General features: G+C 41.2%; 1 protein-coding gene across 5 annotated transcripts in view; it reads right to left on the bottom strand.

Moving 5' to 3' along the window:
* The window catches only part of dock4b (dedicator of cytokinesis 4b), a 203,359-nt gene that overhangs the window by 137,227 nt on the left and 48,717 nt on the right, over positions 1-17,415 (bottom strand). For 3 of the 5 annotated variants that reach the window (XM_015050133.1, XM_015050134.1, XM_015050130.1), the window contains exon 1: positions 2,121-2,366. The exons of 1 other annotated variant lie outside the window; for it this stretch is intronic. In XM_015050133.1, the coding sequence (XP_014905619.1) occupies positions 2,121-2,157 (37 nt within the window). In that variant the 5' untranslated portion in view covers positions 2,158-2,366. Of the gene's footprint in view, positions 1-2,120; positions 2,368-17,415 lie in introns of those variants that run through there. One more of the 5 variants, XM_015050131.1, reaches the window with a different exon arrangement.

Here is a 17,415-nt window from a genome sequence, read left to right on the forward strand (position 1 = left end):
AGGTGTTCCCAGTAAGCTCTCGACTCTAAAAAAAATCCCCACTTCTTCATTCCCCTTCAAAAAAGAAAAGCGCTCAGTTTTGTCCCTATCCGATTTATTGATACAGTACACCACTGTGTCATTTGGTAAGGTTTTAGCATCATTTGTCCATTTCATATGTTGCACAAATATACGTCATCACTATGTCACAAATATTGATGCTTTTGACTTTTGTTCATCAAATAAGCTCATCCCTTTAAATTTCAACAATCACCTTCGTGATGCTCCTTAAGCACAGAAAAGCTTTTCTTCAGTCCATATTGATTCAGCTGATCTAACAGAATGAGTTAAAGCCTCTCCAGACACCAACCAGACAAACTGACCCTCTGATTTCCTCCAGTTCACATGCTGTAGCTTATGACTTAAAGTTGCGGCGACCGCTCTCTGCTATAAAACATCTTCTAGTCATGTTTGCTTGTGTGGGTGTGCATCCATGTGTGTGTGCATGCGTGCATGTCTGTGCGCTTGTGGATAATGCTAGCTGAATTTCACAACAGGAAAACACTGCCGTTCCTTCCTCAAAAGAGAAACAACTCAAAAGGAAGTCTGTGGCTGCCAACATGTCTTAAGGAATAAATCACAGCCAATTAAGAGTCTTACTGCTGTTATTGTGCAAAATGGGGGGGGGGAAATGGATAAAAAATTAATCCAATTAACTGGGCACCCTTAAGAAGTCTTGGGACAATGGTTACTATTTAGCCTCGAAAATAAATGACCTCCTTTAATTCAGCAGAGTGAACTTTGACAGCCGGGTGTGGGTTTAAGTAGCTAAATGGGCTTAAATCCATTTGTCTCTGGAAATACAGGGGTTGTGGGCTCCAGAGGAGTGTATAGCACAGGATCAAATAAGCCATAACTGTGCAGCGATTTAAGTCGGATAGGGAAGGGAAGCAAACACTCACCAGGGGAAACATTTCACAAAGCGGTCAGGTGACAATGACAACTGGAGACCAAATGCTGAGTTCTACCTTCTTCACAAACTGCAGGTGATGGTATTAAAAGTGCTGGATTTTGGGGGACACTTTGCAACGCAAAACTATATGAATCCCCCCCCACCTCCGCCAACCATAATCATCCTGTAGTGACAAATTGCAGTTTAAATCGGTTTTAATAAGGTGGCAAACACTCCCACCCATTGATTAAGTCCCTTTGAATGAAACTGTTGAGGCATGCATTGACCGAAAGCATCTCCACGGAGCAGATCTCTCCAGAGAATGTCCATATGACAGACTCGTGTCCCTCCTGATTGATTCCCCCAATACACACACTAGCCCCCCAGCTCAATAAGCTGCACCAGGTTTTGCAGACAAATACGGAAATCCGCGCAAACACATCAACAGGACAAAGTCTACCGGCGGGATTGTCGCAACAACAATTGGCACCGCTTGCGTTGTTGTTGCGTTGTTTGAGTGTGTGATTCCCAGACTGTCTGGAACAATGCGATGTGGAGGACACACACACACACACACACACACACACTGCTACCATGATCCCCACGCGTCCATGTCTATTTCACCCTGAGATCGCGCCGGGTGACCGAGGACCTCCTAATTACTTTTTTTCCCCTCCATCTACGAGGGGTTTTCTCTCGGATAATTTGTACAGAAATACGCCGACATTCAGCGACTGCCCGAAGGTTAGCTGGGGTTCCCATTCAAACAGACAGAAGAGCAGAAACAGTGATTTTTCTTTTTTTTTCTTTTTTCTTTTTTTTTTAAGAAACGCTGTCCGGCTAATGTCAGCAAAACATGGCGAAAATAAAAATAATAATAATAATAAAAAAAAAAAACCCGTAAGCATCAAACCGTGGGGCTCTCTAGTAGAAAATGATAGGTATGTTTTGCGATGCGAGACTCAATTAAAACTGAAACAGCCCAGTAAAATGATGCTTCATAAATAATAAAATAATAATAATAATAATAATAATAATAATAATAAACAATACCTAAGTCATAGAACCAGTTCACAATCCACACATGTATTTACACACAAATGCACTTGTGAGAGCAAGAAGAATATGGCAACCGCTTTTCGTTTCACTGAGAATATCAATAATAAAAACGTGCAATAATAAAACTCACCGACGCCGTATTTCTCATGTTCCGTAGGTATCCACATGTTTATGCTCGGGACACTTAAGCGAGCGGACGGAATAGCAGCGAAACGTCGGGTTCTAGGTGTGTGTGAAGCATTCTATTAGTGGGCTCTCCTCCGGTCGGTAGCAGGAGTCATTGTTTAGGTTACAGAAAGGAGAAAGCGTCGCCTCCACCACACACACCGCCGCTGCCGTTGCTGCTGCTGCTGCTGCTTCGTAGTGGTACGGAGTCGTGCCGCTTTCAGGATCTGTGGGAAACGTGACAACCGCGAGTTGAGTCCGCATTCAGGGGCTGGCTTAGGAATTTTTTTTATTTCAGAAGTACATTGGTTTTTGATGTGCTGGTGGAAGAGGGGGGGAAAAAAGCATTACTGCCTCATACTCTGCCTTGAAAAACTCGCATGTTTAACTATGTAAGTCAACGTAGCTATGTTTAGAGTTTAAGTGACAAGCCCACATAGACATCACTGCATAGCACACAATACTGAAGCTAAAGGTAAATGAATGGGTCTCAATATTTAAACATGAAAAAAAAAAATCTAAAATGTTTTTATTATATTTAGCCCCATTTACTTGGAAAAACCTAAATAAAATCCAAGTAAATTATTCTAAATATTTAAGACAACTGTTTAATAAAAAGAGCCCCGATTTACCCCTTGTGCAAAAGCACCTAAGACTCACAAGAAAACACTTAAGAACAAACAGCATTATGAAGACAAAACACCAAAATGATCAGGGAAAGTCATGAGAAGTCCAATACAAAGTTAAGTTCAATCCACATATCAAAGTATGATGTTGGAGCAAGTCTGATGCAAATCAGAATTTATTTTCTCAATAAGATTTAACTTGCATGATTAAACTAACCAAGGACATTTTTCAGTCCTTGGTTGAAAAAAATGCTAAGGGTATAACAAAACTGCAAGGTCAGCATTAATCAAGAAAGCATAAGTCAATAAAAGAGCTGCAGAGATGCAAAGCTCAAGTGGTAGAATTTGCTGAGAGGACAAGTGCATGGTTGTTAGATGCTCACTAAAAGAAGAAGAGTGACTTGGCCAACGTGGAAGATGTTAGCCTGGTCGGTCGAGACCAAAACTTACGTTTCTGGCCCACAGAGAGCATTTGACCACAAACAGAATGCTGACAAGACAGTGGAGACTGAGACTAAAAGTTCCCATTCTGGCAGGCAGGAGCAGTTAAAATAAAGTGTTCTGCCAAAAACATTTTCACTTCAAGTTGTCTGAATGGGCCCTCTGTAGTGTAAGCATAGTAAGAAAACTTGGACACTGGAAAACGATGCTGAAATTGGTATCCAGTAAAAGAATCCTTAACATTTCAATAACTTCTGGTTCAAAACCTAAAATTTTCAGACTGTTCAAACTTGAGTTCATGCTGAGGAAACTGCACATATTTCTACAAGGAAATTATCTTATTAGAAACAGATTGATATTGAAGACAGAAATTACCTTTTGCTGTTTTACTATCATAATGACTGTGGCAATGGAATAGAAATGCATTTAAAAAAAAATTAGTTAGAATCCACTGCATGTGTCGAATTTGCCTGCTTCACAATTTCACTTAAATAAAGATCACTTTTAAAAGTACAACTCTCTTTTTCCATCAAATAATAGTAGGCACAAGTTGAAGCTGTGATTTTAGTAAAGGAATTTCCGAGCAGCACTTTAACGCAACTTCATTGGGAGCGCGGCGAGAGGAAAAAAAATATATAGCAAAGCATGATGGGAATTGTAGTATCAGACATTGAAGCCATAATTTCATTTTATGCATTTACGACTCCACATTTCAGCTGACCAGTAGCTTTGTTTTTAGATCGTCTGGGTGAACGTAGTCGTTGAAGTTTTTAGTTGCTCTTTTTAAATTATAAAATTATTTTTGCTGTGTAGGTCCATAAATAAAACGTACAGCGATTTACATTTTTGAGAGAAAAGTGCGTGTTCTGTGCATAGGGGATCATGGTGCCGATTTGAATCATGACCTTGGAATAGCGTAGGAGCCTCTTGGACAGATTCAGTGGGCCGGGACAAACTGTGCATGAAAAATTCATGGGGGTTTTCAAATGAGGGAGCAGAGAAATGAACTAAAATATCAAAGAAAACATTAAATGAAAATCATCTGACACAAATTCACACAACTCTGTTTTTTCTTCTTCTACTGCTGCTGCTCCCCCTCGGATCACCTGGGTGTAGCTGCTGTTGCCTTTAAGTACAAAGGATCCTGACAAACACCCTCTCTGCATTCCTCATGCGGCGGATAGTGCATTTAAAAATTCTTTGAAGTGTCAAAAGTGACTCGTTTCTTTGTGCCTCATCACCAGCTCGCATGTCCACTTTACCCACCCCACCTTTGTAGTTCGTACGGCGGATTGTGAGCAGACGCACCCCGAAAAAGCAAACAACCTGAGTCTCTTCCTCATTCATGTGTTAAGGTAACTGTCATGGTATGCTTTCTTACAGAGTGGGATTATTATTATTTTTTTTTACTTTTCTTACAGTGGGTTTACCACTACATCCCATAGCTTTGATATTTGTGATTGGTGCAGGCTGGAAGTGTTGGAATGCTCCATTTAACATATGAATAAACCATGAGTAAAAGGAGTAAAGTAAGCCAAGGAGCCCCATGGAATCACCCCTGAGAGGATAGGAGATTAAAGCCAGAGTGCATTTTCTTGTATATGAAGAGGAAACAAGGGGTAGTTCTATATCGCCAAATGAATGGCTAAGCTTCCCATTTAATGTAGCGATAAAGAAGGAAAGAAGTGATTACACAGAAGAGATTAGCCTGAGCTGGAACGTCAAGACAAATGCAGCCCGTCATGGTAAGAAAGTTGGATTCTGAAGTGAGAACCTTAAGAATTAAAAGTGAAAACCAACAAGGATGCCCCATGATGTGAGAATTCCAATTAAGAAGAAAGGGTCCATCTTGGCGGTCATTACGCCAATCATCACCATCATCCGGACTGTGCTCCAGGTCCAAGATGAATTCAGACAGCATTTGATAATTGTTGTGGTCAATGATAAGTTGTCTTCTACTAGCAATAAAGCCACAAGTACAAAAGTATTTCTTTATTTTATGCACTCAGAAACCTGACAGAAACCTCACTGCCTCTGCTTAGTACCTACAACAGCCCAATACTGCAATAGGATATATTGCGGTAGCTATAACTACCTTTTTTTTTTTTTTAATTTTACCTTGGCAGCCATGTCAGATTTTTAACTCCGGGTTTGTGAAGGAGCTCCAACTTCGAATTCCATTCTCGGGGAAGGTTTCATTTAATTTTGCTGAATTAGAACTAAGAAATACTAGCTTCTAAGACCAGATGGTTTACAAGGCACACCAAGTAGTAAATCTTACTGGTTTTTCCAATGGTTAAGTTGGGTGAGATCCCATTCCAAGATCCAAGTTTCCACTCTTTAGTTCGGCGCAGATTCACCAAGATCATCTTTTCTGCACCTTCCATTTTCAAAAGTTATTCAATTTTGGAATACCTTTTCTAAAATTTTGGAATAAAACATCCTTTTAAAGAAGGTTGTTAAAATTAGATATTACAGCACTCTAAAGGCCCAAGTGCTAGATTTCAGAATAATGACAAAAGAACTGGTAAAGCAAGCAACGCATTTAGTCTTTTTGTGTTGTCCTGTGGGGTTTCTATATAGACACTGAACCAAATCACAGACAAATGGCGAAAAACTGAGCTTATCATCACTTTTAGACAAACAAACAAAAAAAAAACACAGTTTAACATAATCTTTCACAAAAGTAATAAAGAACAACTGTAGAGGATTCAAAGAGTCACGTGCAGCTTTGTCCGGGTCTCCGACAAAGGGTTAGAGTTCAAATAAAAAATAAACCCAATAAAATTGAGTTTTATAAGGGTTCTGGGAGAACTTGGAAGTGAAGGTGAGTTTGCTTGGAATGACCCAAAAATAACTCAGAAGTCTAACAATTGACAGATGAAGTAACAACTGCTGGACAGAAGGTAAAAAAAAAAAAAAAAAAAAAACAGGGTGAGAGATCAAAGGTGGCATGTCTGCTCGCTGAACAGACCATGAGAGGATTACTGTCAGATTTAGGGCACATCAAGCATCCAGCAGTGTCTTCAGGTGCTATTTTTTCATCCTTCCTGTCATCTCGTCTTTGCCCTCTCGCTCTGTCCTCTACCCAACATCCCTCCATCTCCCCACGTTCATCCTGAACTTTCTCAGAAGACGTCGCGTGTCTCACGTGGAGTCGGATGTTTGTCTGCGGCGTCGGCCGATGAAGATAGCTCATCTTTTCCGCTGCTTGACCACCATCCTCTTTTCATCTCTGGCCACGCCACATCTGCAGCACATAAATCAAGCCGTTTGGGGTGGGAAGGCGAAAGGGAGAGGAATTTCTGGTGCTCTCGCATCGAATGAGATGGACGTACTAGTTTTTGAGGCACAAACAAGTTAAAGTAAACAAAGGTGGCCGAAGCGCTCAAGTTTCATTTTTGGTGCAGCTCTGGCTGCTTCTTTTTTTGTGTGTGTGTGTGTGTGTGTGTGTGTGTGTGTCCTCTCATTTTATGGGTTTCAAACCACCACAAGCTACTGGTTTAGAATGCCATAAAGGGGGAGCACAAACAGCGGGCCCAACTCTAACCCCGGCGGACGAATCGGAAGAGACACTGGCTTATCTCGAGAGACCATTCCATATCATGGCTTCTTAGCACTTTTCAGCTCTGATTTAATTCACACCAGGAAACGTGGGTCAGATGAGGGGGGGGGGGGAAAGCATATGCCTCCCTCAGCTCACACACAGCAGGCTATATCCTCACCTCCAGCAGAAACAGGCCTCTAAATATAGCCATGAAAATAGGCTGTGCCTTGGTAGGGAAAAAAAAAACAAAAAAAAACACTCTTCCGTGCACATTGTACTGTTTAAAGACAAGAGGAATATTCGAGAGGAATCGGAGTTATTTACTTTGCTTTTTGCAGGATTTGTCCCGCTTATTGCAGTTTAGTCAAAGTCTAAGTTTAGTCAGTCGGTGGATCACAAAAACACATGAATCATGTACTGATGGCATACAAAAGGCTCAGTATAAAGGTATGAATTACTATAAAAAATAATAAAAAAAATAGACGAACCCCCAAAAGATCTTGACTAGATATTGCCTCAAGTTGTTAACAAGTTGTGGATTTGTCATAACTTAAGATCATAACGCCGTACAAAAATATAAGTGCCCCTAAACTGTCTCAATTTCTACTCCTGTAGAAATTTATGCAACATAGGAGTCACGATATTAGTTAAAACAAGCCGGAGTTTACTAAAAATCAGTTCAACAATCACTAAAATCATATATTCAGGCACTCCAAGGTTTTCTGTCACCTTTTAACTTCTTTGAACCAACAGCTTGGAGCAACATTTCTATAAATTTTCTCTTTCTTCCAAGTTCATCTCGATCAACCCGCTAGCAGTTGCTATAAACTAATCAGTCACTATTAAGTTGTACACGCGGTTACTTATTTCACACTGATCTTTAAAGGTCGGAATAAAAACAACAAGAATGATAAAGCGGCGTCTACATATTCTCTCAAAAAGACTGTAGCATCACAGTTTTTCTCCCCTCCGAAGGGTTTTCACTTTGTTCTCCAAGCTCGGTGTAAAAATAGTCTCTCGTTCTCTCTCATTGTAGCGGCGGTGAAAAGCAGCACCGTAAATTATCTCTCAGAGTTTTGAGGCTCCAAATCACACTCGGTCGCAGGTGAGGATTCGCAGCTCGCACACGACGGGATTGTGTTATTTGCAGGTGTTTCCTGTGCTGTGTGATCAAATGTCTGGGAGACGCCGCCGTACCTTTCATCTCGTCAAGTTTAAGTGCTTCTCTGATGCTCGTAGCTTTACCACCAAAAACCTCACGCAGCACAAGTGAGATCTGACATCAAGATGTTCTTCTTCTTCTTCTTCTTCTTCTTTGCCATTGAAAACAAGTCGCTGCGATCGTGCGGTGTCTTGGAGATGAGGCAGCCTTTTTATCATTCACCGGCTGCCATTTCTAATTGAACATCTCCAGCCTGGTGCTTTGACTAGGTCAGTGTTTGAACCTACAAGTAATACTTTTACATACATGAGCAAGGGCTTCTATTTTACAAACTTAAACTGCTAAAACGTACCATTTCAACCTGTTTTTTTTTTTTTTTTTCAATTTAACCGTTTTAGGCAAGATGGATCGATGTTGAGTGTTTCAAATTAAAAGCTTCTAACCAGTTTAATAGTTATAGCAAAAATAAAGGGTCAAATCCTTACCGTGCTGGTGATAACAGCAATGATTACCTTTGTGTATGCTGCTGACAGTTCTTACCGTTTTCACACATGTTGATGTGTGAAATAGTCAGTGCCCTATGCATTTGCATGACTATATTTGTTGTTTTGATCTGGTATGAGTCTATCCCAGAAGTCCTTAAGATAATATGTGTTTTCACCATAGTTTATTTTTTTGTTTGGCATTATAAATACCTATTTGCCTATTTGCAGTGTGTAAAACTAATAGCTGTCCCATCAACAGAGTTTCCTCTGAGTTGGGAGCTGTGTGCCTCATTGCCAGGCCTCCTAGCTGGGATTCCAATTTTGCCATTTTCCTTTCCCTAAAAACTTAATGGGTCAAAAGATCCAAATAACAGTCATTGCAAATTTTGGTTTTAACGGGACAAAATGCAGAAAAGTTCAAGATTACTACCTTTAGAGGGCAACTTTATGTACTTGCCCCTGTAAGGGCAGATCTCTAGACTATACAAACAATAAAAACCCATAACCCTAAAAACCCAGAGCACAACTTCTACTCGGGTTACAGTTTTCGGGGTTGCGGTAACAGCAGGCCGCCGACGGCTGTGATTTTATGACTAACAAGCTCTGCTGGGCTCCCACATCTCCCGGGTTGTTGCTCACTGATGGAGCAATATTACAGTAAGCAGCCACCTGGAGCCCAGCACCCGTCGGTGAAAACGCGACCCTGTCTGTGGAGCACGTACATACGTCCAAGCACACACACACGTACATACACATACTAGGCAGATGGCTGCAATAAACTGAGCTATCTGTCACAGGTTGGAAGCCGTCCTTTGGCAATGTGTCCCCTTCACACAGCCACCGACCAACAAGAACTGCAGTTGACATGTCACGTCAAATGACACCCTCTTCTTTTGTCCAGATAATTTTTTATTTCTTTTCCTAACTGACATTTTCCTAAATGTCACTGATCTATGATTGTTGAGTACGAGTTGTGGGACAGCAAGAAAGGAAATGTTTCACAGGTGTAGGAACAAGGGGCATATGGGGGGAAAATGACTGCATGTGCGCTTAATTTATGTAAGCGTTAGTATTTGTTATTTCAGCAAAAAAAAAAAGGGGGGACATTTCCTTTCTAAAACTGGAAACAATGGATCACGAAAAGCTAAATATAGTGCACCCTTACCAACTGTTCATTACACACAAAACATTTGTGCCAAAAAGTAGGAAGGTTGTGGTGAGTTTACATCTCATTGGACTAGTCATGTCCATGAGCCCAGACATCCTATTATAATCCCCAGTTGAGGGTCCACTCATTGATTTATGGGTTATTTCAGATATGGGTGCATATCTAAAATATTGGAAAGGAGAGCAAGCTTGAAAAGATTAAATACATACGTGGAAGGCTACCTGACATGCCCTTTGGTGGCTTTTTCTAAGCAGCCAATCATAGAATGCCATTTGCAGCCCTTGCCGATGATTGGCTGAACCCCAAAGAGTGGAAATAACAAAAATTGTGGATATTTACGTCTGTGGTAGTGCTAGAATGTTTTCTAATGTGCATATTATTTGGTGTTTAAACTGCTAAAATATGCCACTATAATCACTTTTAGAAAGGGTTTTAATTATTTGCAGATTTAGAGCTTTTATGGGCAACTGTGGTCCCGACTGCCCCCAAAAATTGGGGTCCACCATACACAAAATTGAAACCAAACTAAAAGTGACAATCTTTATCCTGGCATAGAATTTGAGAAGGAAATCCTTGATGATCCATACATTAGGATGGCGCATTCATGGTGAAGTGGTAGCTTCCCTCCATACACAGCATTTTGGATGTCCGCCAAAAGGTTCAACTGGGATCTCTGCCGAGCAAAACGAGTTCCCCTTCATAGTTTTTGAAAAACTCCTCACGAAATCCTTTCAACAATGACACCGTTCTTGAGGTTTGTGGGTTGTAACATGCGCAAAAGTCCAAGGGTTCAAACGGATCTGAACGCTTTTACCATCCAAAAACCGCACGCCGACAGAGGCTTGAGAAACTCCCGCCTAAGAGCCGTTTGCTCTTTTTCTGGCTCAAGGTAAGCTGCTGGAACAGTCGCTCGGCCTGTGGGAGTCGGAGCGAGGAGCACTCTGTGCTGCGCCGAGCGCATCAACTGCAACACCTACGTCCGCTCTAATCCTTCTAAAAGAGGTGGTGCATGTGAGGTGAGCTGATAATTTCTGCTTTCCTGATTCACCTGATCCGCAGAGCATGAAAAATGCCACGAGAGGTACGATTAACCCGGCAGCCTTGTTTACATGGTCCCAAAAAAAGCACGGCGACGTGTTTTCAACTGGAGCCTCTGGTTAACGCGACAACATTCAGCACTTGTGGCATGAGGAAACGCAGCAACAGAATCAACATCAGAGGGGAGAAAAAATGTTTTAAGAATATTTAAAAGTAATTTTCAAAATTACTTTTCACATAATCCCTGCCAGTAATACAACTGCCTTGTACTAAGGGTTGAAAAATGAATTAAAAATTACCAACATAGGAGAGTGTAAGGAGTAATTAATTGGACTACCGTGAAATTCTTAATCACATCGAATTAGCAGATAGTCAGTTCAAACGCGGACACAGCTGGACTTCCATCCCAATCTCACCATCAAAGGTGTTTTTTGAAGCTTTTGGGAAAACCCCGACTCGATTTAAAATTGATGCCCACCCCCCTGCATTATATATGGCATCAACTAAAAAAAAAAAAAAAAAAAAGCTGGATAAATGCTGGAGATCAACCAGTTTAAATGAATCCCAACAATTCGGCAAAGAAAAAAAGCAAATTTTCACAAATTACCATCGGGGGAGTTTGTTTGCAATCCTTTTCAAAGTATAATTGCCCAATTCACGCTTAAAATCATTCAAATTAGGGGTTTGATGATCAGTACTCCTTAAAAAAAAAAAAAAAAAGGTCAACATAAGAGTGTGTCTGCATGTGTTTGACTTTAAAGAGTGATTTCAATCAGACAGGTCTCCGTCCTCTTGTTAGATTCTCTTTTACATTTTCGTTAGCATAATAAACTTTGCAGTCTTAGGCTGATGATCTTTGATTTTATTAATCTGACATCTAGTGGAAAAGTAAGCTGAGGTCAGTGGAGCGGCTAATTGCATTCATGCGGCAATTAAGTTCTTCCATTTCCGTCATTATCTCAATATCATTATTATGGGGAGCTCGTACGCCAGTGGGGACTGACTGCTTGATGGATCAAGAAAAAAGGAGACATTAGAAACCAGATATGAAAAAGTCTGACAATGCAGACTGAAAGCTGCCACTGACACGGCGAGATGCGATAACCGTTACGCGATCTTTATTGGAGAGCAAGCAAAAGCAGTTTTTTAAAAACAACATCTTAAGAATATTCCTGACACAGATGTTATCGTGCGTTTGGGTGTACGGCTCTGGCTTGTCAAGCAAACCAGAGGCAGGAAGGCTGATGTGGGAAAGATAAGGCAACAGGATTACACATCACAGCAGGATATAAAACAGCAGAGATTTACTGCACTGCATAGCACAGTCAGGAGCACCATCTCACCAGCTCCTGTGCATAAATCGTTAGGGGCTGCTGGGTCGTCAGAGACAAAAGATCTTTGCAAATGGAAATGATCCACTTATTAAAAACAAACAAACAACAAAACAATTTGTTGTTTGTTCAGTGGGAAACAAAATTTTGCTTCCTTTCCGTTTGAAGGACAACCGATAACTTGGAGTTACTTTAGAATCCTTAGGAATAAAAAGTTGATTAGCCAAAAGCGGAAAGGCACGAGATAAAACGACTGGCATCCTTGCAGGATTTAGTCACGTTCCAGTCGAACGGTCAAAAACAAAATCACAGCAGTCTCTTATATGCTGGCGTACATGCTAATGGCACGCGTACAGCAGTAAATAACCATACCTGTTGTCGGGTCTTGGTCAGGTAGCCCGGCCAGGCAAATTGCATCATTCATACATGACCAAATTCTCTTTTGAAAGCTAATGCACCAAAAAAAAAAAAAAAAAAAAAAAAAAAATTTTTCCAAGGAGAAAGAGAACGCAAGCAGTCATTTTCAGACACATAATACCCCATTTTATTCCCCATTTAAAACTAATATTTAACAACTGTTAAGATCTTAAGTTACAAACATTTCAACCAGGATGAACGGTTACCTTAATCCTATAATTGTAAAGATGAATCATTTCAAAAATTGCTCCTCTTTTTGTCTGTGCAGCAGTGTGTAATTTCTATGTTCCCCAAAAACAGGGCTTAGTGCCGAGAACACTGATGAAAACCTTAATAATAGGGCTTCGTGTGTGTGTGTGTGTGTGTGTGTGTGTGTGTGGAGGGCAGGTCCATGCCTCCTGGCTCGGTGGGAGATGCAGCAGGCTTTACTCTGATAACGGTCTGATGGGGAGGCTGAGGAGGCTCTGACCCGCTGCTCCACTCACAGCGGAGGCCGGGCGGTCCAGAGACGCTGACGCAGATGCATCTGGAACTCACACGGCGACAGATTTTCATGCAGCATATAATGCAACGAGTAGTGTCTTGCAGATATTGAACCGATTCCATTCGAAGGCTACAGTGCATATTAGGGAACGGACAATACTGACGTGAACACAACGGCTTGAACGAGATGCTGATTTCCATCCGTAGTATAAATAATTTGTGAATCGTTTCACATTTTGACATAATTTAACCACAGACCCCAAACTCCTTTGAGATTTTGTGACTGACCAACCAACGCAATATGGTTCATAATTGTACAAGCATAAGTAAAATAACTGAAGATTAACAATTTTAAATAAAATCTGAAAAGTGTGGAGTAAAAGAGCTTAATCCCCTCTACGCCGATTCTTATTACAAAAAAATCTAGTGGAACCAGTTGCCTTAATAAGTTGCCTATTTAAATAATACTGCAATTGCAACATTGCCCTCTATTTGGCAGCTTGCCTGTGTAGAGAAAATAAGTATTCCCATAGCATGATGCTTCCACCACCAGGTTTAGAACACAGGGGGAGTCCATTTTAAACTTTTAAGTTTTACAATTGTGTAAAAGGAAAAAAATAAATAAAAAAACGTTCAACTTTCGCTTTAATTTTACATTATGTGCCACTTGTCAAGTCCTAATAAAGTCGGTCAACGTCTTTATGGTTGCAGCATAACTAAATGTGGAACAGCTCAAGGGTTTGCACGACAAAAGCAAAGATCTTGTTCTGACCTGTGCACGTCTGATCTGTTTGGGCGTCCTTCGTGCGTAACTCAGGGGTCTTTGGTGACCATGGCACTGTCACAGTGACGCATCAGCAAAGCTCGTTGGGAACGACCGGACAATCGAGAAGAAGGGCGAGGGACCGAGAAGCAAAATAGTCGAAGCAGCAGCTGCGCGCCCATGATTGATCACGTCCTGTAATTTATGTTGAATCAAAACAAACCAATCAGGCACCAACCCACTCATCCACACATCCCGTGGCAAAAGAAATGAAGACAGCATTTCTAAATAAGTAGAGCATTAATTAACTCTGTACAAGGATGCAGTTTAGCCACGAGAGGACTTGAATGTGTTATCGTCTGTTACTAACCTTTCCTGTGTTTGTTAGGCTCTCTCTCTCTCTCTCTTTTTTTTTTTTTAATCACACAGATACCTCATTCTCCGTCTGTCTCCCTCTTTCATATTGAGCCTGACAGACATGCTGGAGTCCCGGTGGATTTTCCTCTTTTGTTCAAACCGTCACAAAAGACGATGCAACCTTTAAAAGCCCTTTGGCTTGGTTTCTCACATAGATTGTAACAGTCCAATTTCCTGATTTGCAGTCTGAGAGCCAACGTGAAATGTAGCATTAAAAAAAAAAAAAAAAAAGGTCTAATGCAGCTGAGTGTTGTATGTTTGATTTGCGATTTGGTTGCACAAAAGTCCGCTTTTGAGAAAAAGTCACTGCACGGACGTGAGCTTGTTTACCATTAAAGAAAGCCACTTACTGTGCTCTACAGTACCCGTTATTGCTTCACTCATTTTTTTAAAATCTATATTTACGTCTGAGGACTGGCTGCAGACTGCCGTCTTAAATGCACCGACGACGCTTTGAGGCGTCCCAGCATGTGGTTCACCTTCACGGTGAGCAGATGAAGGCAGCTCATTCCGTCGACGTTTCTGACATCCAGACCCGGATTTCGCGCCCTTTACCCCCGAGGCGTCGTCACGGTGCTTTTGGATCGACTCGGCTGTTGGCGGCTCCCGTACGAGTGTGCAAATGCAAACACCGAAATACGATCTGTGAATCTTTGATCTCTGTGGCGGGCGCATGCAGCACCGCGGTTGTAATCGCGGTAAAAAAAAAAACAAAAAAAAACACCTTTGAGGCGGAGAAAGCTGGGAGGGGGAGAGGGTGGGGGACACAAAGAAATTATTATTTTTTTTTTTGGAATTCACCAGAGAAAGAGGAAGACCTTATTCATATACATGAGGCAGAAGGGGGGTGGGCTAGATTTCTGGTTTTCATTTTTCTGCCAAAAAACAAAAACAAAAACACATTTCAACCAAAAATCAAATGATTACAGAAACATAAACCCACTGAAATCCTGTTATGTTTTTCACTGAATGTCCGCAAGAGTCAGAATACACAGATTTGACATTTGATGTTCCAGCGTTATGCGGAGGCATCTCTTGTCTCTCTCTGTTGACTAGCAGAAACATGAGGGGTTGGGGGAGGAGTGGGGATTCACACACTGACAAACGCAAACGGGGTAAACCACATGCAAGGGAAAACAGACACCCAGCTGCCCCAGCTTGAAGCAACACTCACTTCCACACTTGCCGTTGAAAGCAGAATCAATACAGTCTGTGGAGGAAAAATGAAACTCACCGAGGAGACACGGATACAAGGATAGCAAGGCAGAGAGGCAACATTTACAGATTTAGGCCTGCAGATAAAATGAGAAATAGATTGCACATGCCAGCACAGATGCAGACAAGGAGAGAAGGAAAAAAAAAAAAAAAGAGATAGACACATAATTAAGCTTTTTTAATAATACGAGTCGCTGCCAGGACTGTTTAATGGAGTTTATTTAGCTGATAGCAGCGAGGCAGCCAAGAATGTGTCCAGGTGGGAATGAGCACAGCTTCCGCATCCAGCTGTTTGCACCCCATTAAAATCAAAGGCTTCCATTATGTTTACTGAGCACACCATGATTAAAATCCTTTTGCAAACATGCAAAACAATAATATGGGATGTTGGCTCAGCTTATGGCTGCCGTTTTCGGTTTGTTTTTGATCATCCAGCCACAGTTGATTTCTGTAGGGGAATCTAATGGAGGATGATATAGAGCAGGGAACTGCAACATTTAGAATCCACATAGGTATTTTTGCCCTTAGTTGAGATAAATAAAACAGGTTTATACCTGCAAATTTTGATTTTTTGATAACTACTACAAGACATTTTTGTAATTTTCTAATAGAACAACCATCATCATTTTTAGGTTTAAACTTTTTTTTTTTTTTAAAGGATGGCTACATTTTCTGATGTGGAATGCTGATATTTGTACAATGTTCCTAATGGTAAGGAAAATAGGACCAAATTAAAACTTACTGCTATTTTTAGTGTCATTCTGTTGTGAAAATTAAATGCAATCATTTGGTGAGACTGCGAGGACCCAGCAAGAAACTCTGAATAACAGCTGAAGATTAGAGTCCCACGTAGGATCTTTTAGTCCAAAAGACGTCACAATGCCAACCCTATGGAGAGTTCTGGAACTTTAGACCGGAGCAGGTTCACCTGAGCCCCCCTGTCAGAGAACTTGCAAATTCAGACTGCGGCAAGAGTTTTGAAACTCCTTGAGGTTTCAGTACTTGCCACAGTAGTTTCTGGGGAAGCAAGTCAAAAGCACTCTAGGTACGGAAAGGCAGTTTGGGTTGTTTTTCACAACGTCTCAACCTAGCCTTTTTTTTTTTTTTCTAAATAAAGTCCTATTGGCTGGGAGTAACATGGATAATTAGTTGACATTTCCACCTTACATTTTAAGAGGTGCATCATTCTGCCCCACAAACATCCTCAGACGGTGAATACCCAGTCAGTGTTTGTGCTGGTCTCAGTGTGTTGAGTTTTAATGCTTTGTGCAGTGATGACGGCTGGATGATTTGGGGACTTTGGGACATGTCAGGTTTCTGCTAAGGGCTTTAAAGATTTGCTCTGCAAGACGAAACCCAGTCCCAACCACACACTCGCATCAATAAGAGGGAAACACGTATTTTGGGGGTTAGAAAACCTCAGTGGAATAGACAGGGAAATCAAAATATGCAAGTAGAAATGAGTCAGGGAAGATTTTATAGTCCCCCCCCCCCGCTTGTTAAAATGGTTGATTCATTGCTAATTTTCACATTTCTATGTTACGCTGCTTTCTAGGCTGCTCAGGTTCCTTCAAACTAATCACGACTAGAAGTGACAGGAGACCATTGACCAAGTGCCAAGTGCAAATTGCAAAGTAATACATTTCGTTTAAAAAAAAAAGAAAAAAGAAAAAGCGGTGTAAATTTAATAGAACGTGTTGAACCCCTGATTCCCAGCGTTTTCTAATATTCCACCGTATTCCCTTTGTTTCTGTCTCTATGAATTACGGAGAAAGCCACGGGCCTAGCAGCTGCAGCAAAGCACACTTTGGTAATAAATTTACAGCCAGTCTGTGCACCGGCCCGCTACGCACACTCATCTGAATACCGCCCGAAGCCATTAACTGTATTTCTCCGTCTCTATCATTATACGCATCTCTCCCATGTTTGACTCATTTGACCTCCAAATGTATTCCCACCATGACCGTTTCTACCTTTTTTTTTTTTTTTTTTTAATGCTCTCTGTCCGATTTGCACGTTCATCACGTTACCCTTCAACGGCGAATAAGAAGCCAGTGTAACTTTTTCTTCTCTTCTCAGTGTTTACAGTAGAGGTTCACCCAAGCCTTGAAGCCTCTGGGGTCAGAATGCGGGGAAGCTGGGATTTACTTATCTTTATTTGTAGCCG

The sequence above is a fragment of the Poecilia latipinna genome, unplaced genomic scaffold (assembly GCF_001443285.1).
Source record: "Poecilia latipinna isolate Pla-1442-1.1 unplaced genomic scaffold, P_latipinna-1.0 Scaffold976, whole genome shotgun sequence".
Lineage (NCBI taxonomy): Eukaryota > Metazoa > Chordata > Actinopteri > Cyprinodontiformes > Poeciliidae > Poecilia > Poecilia latipinna.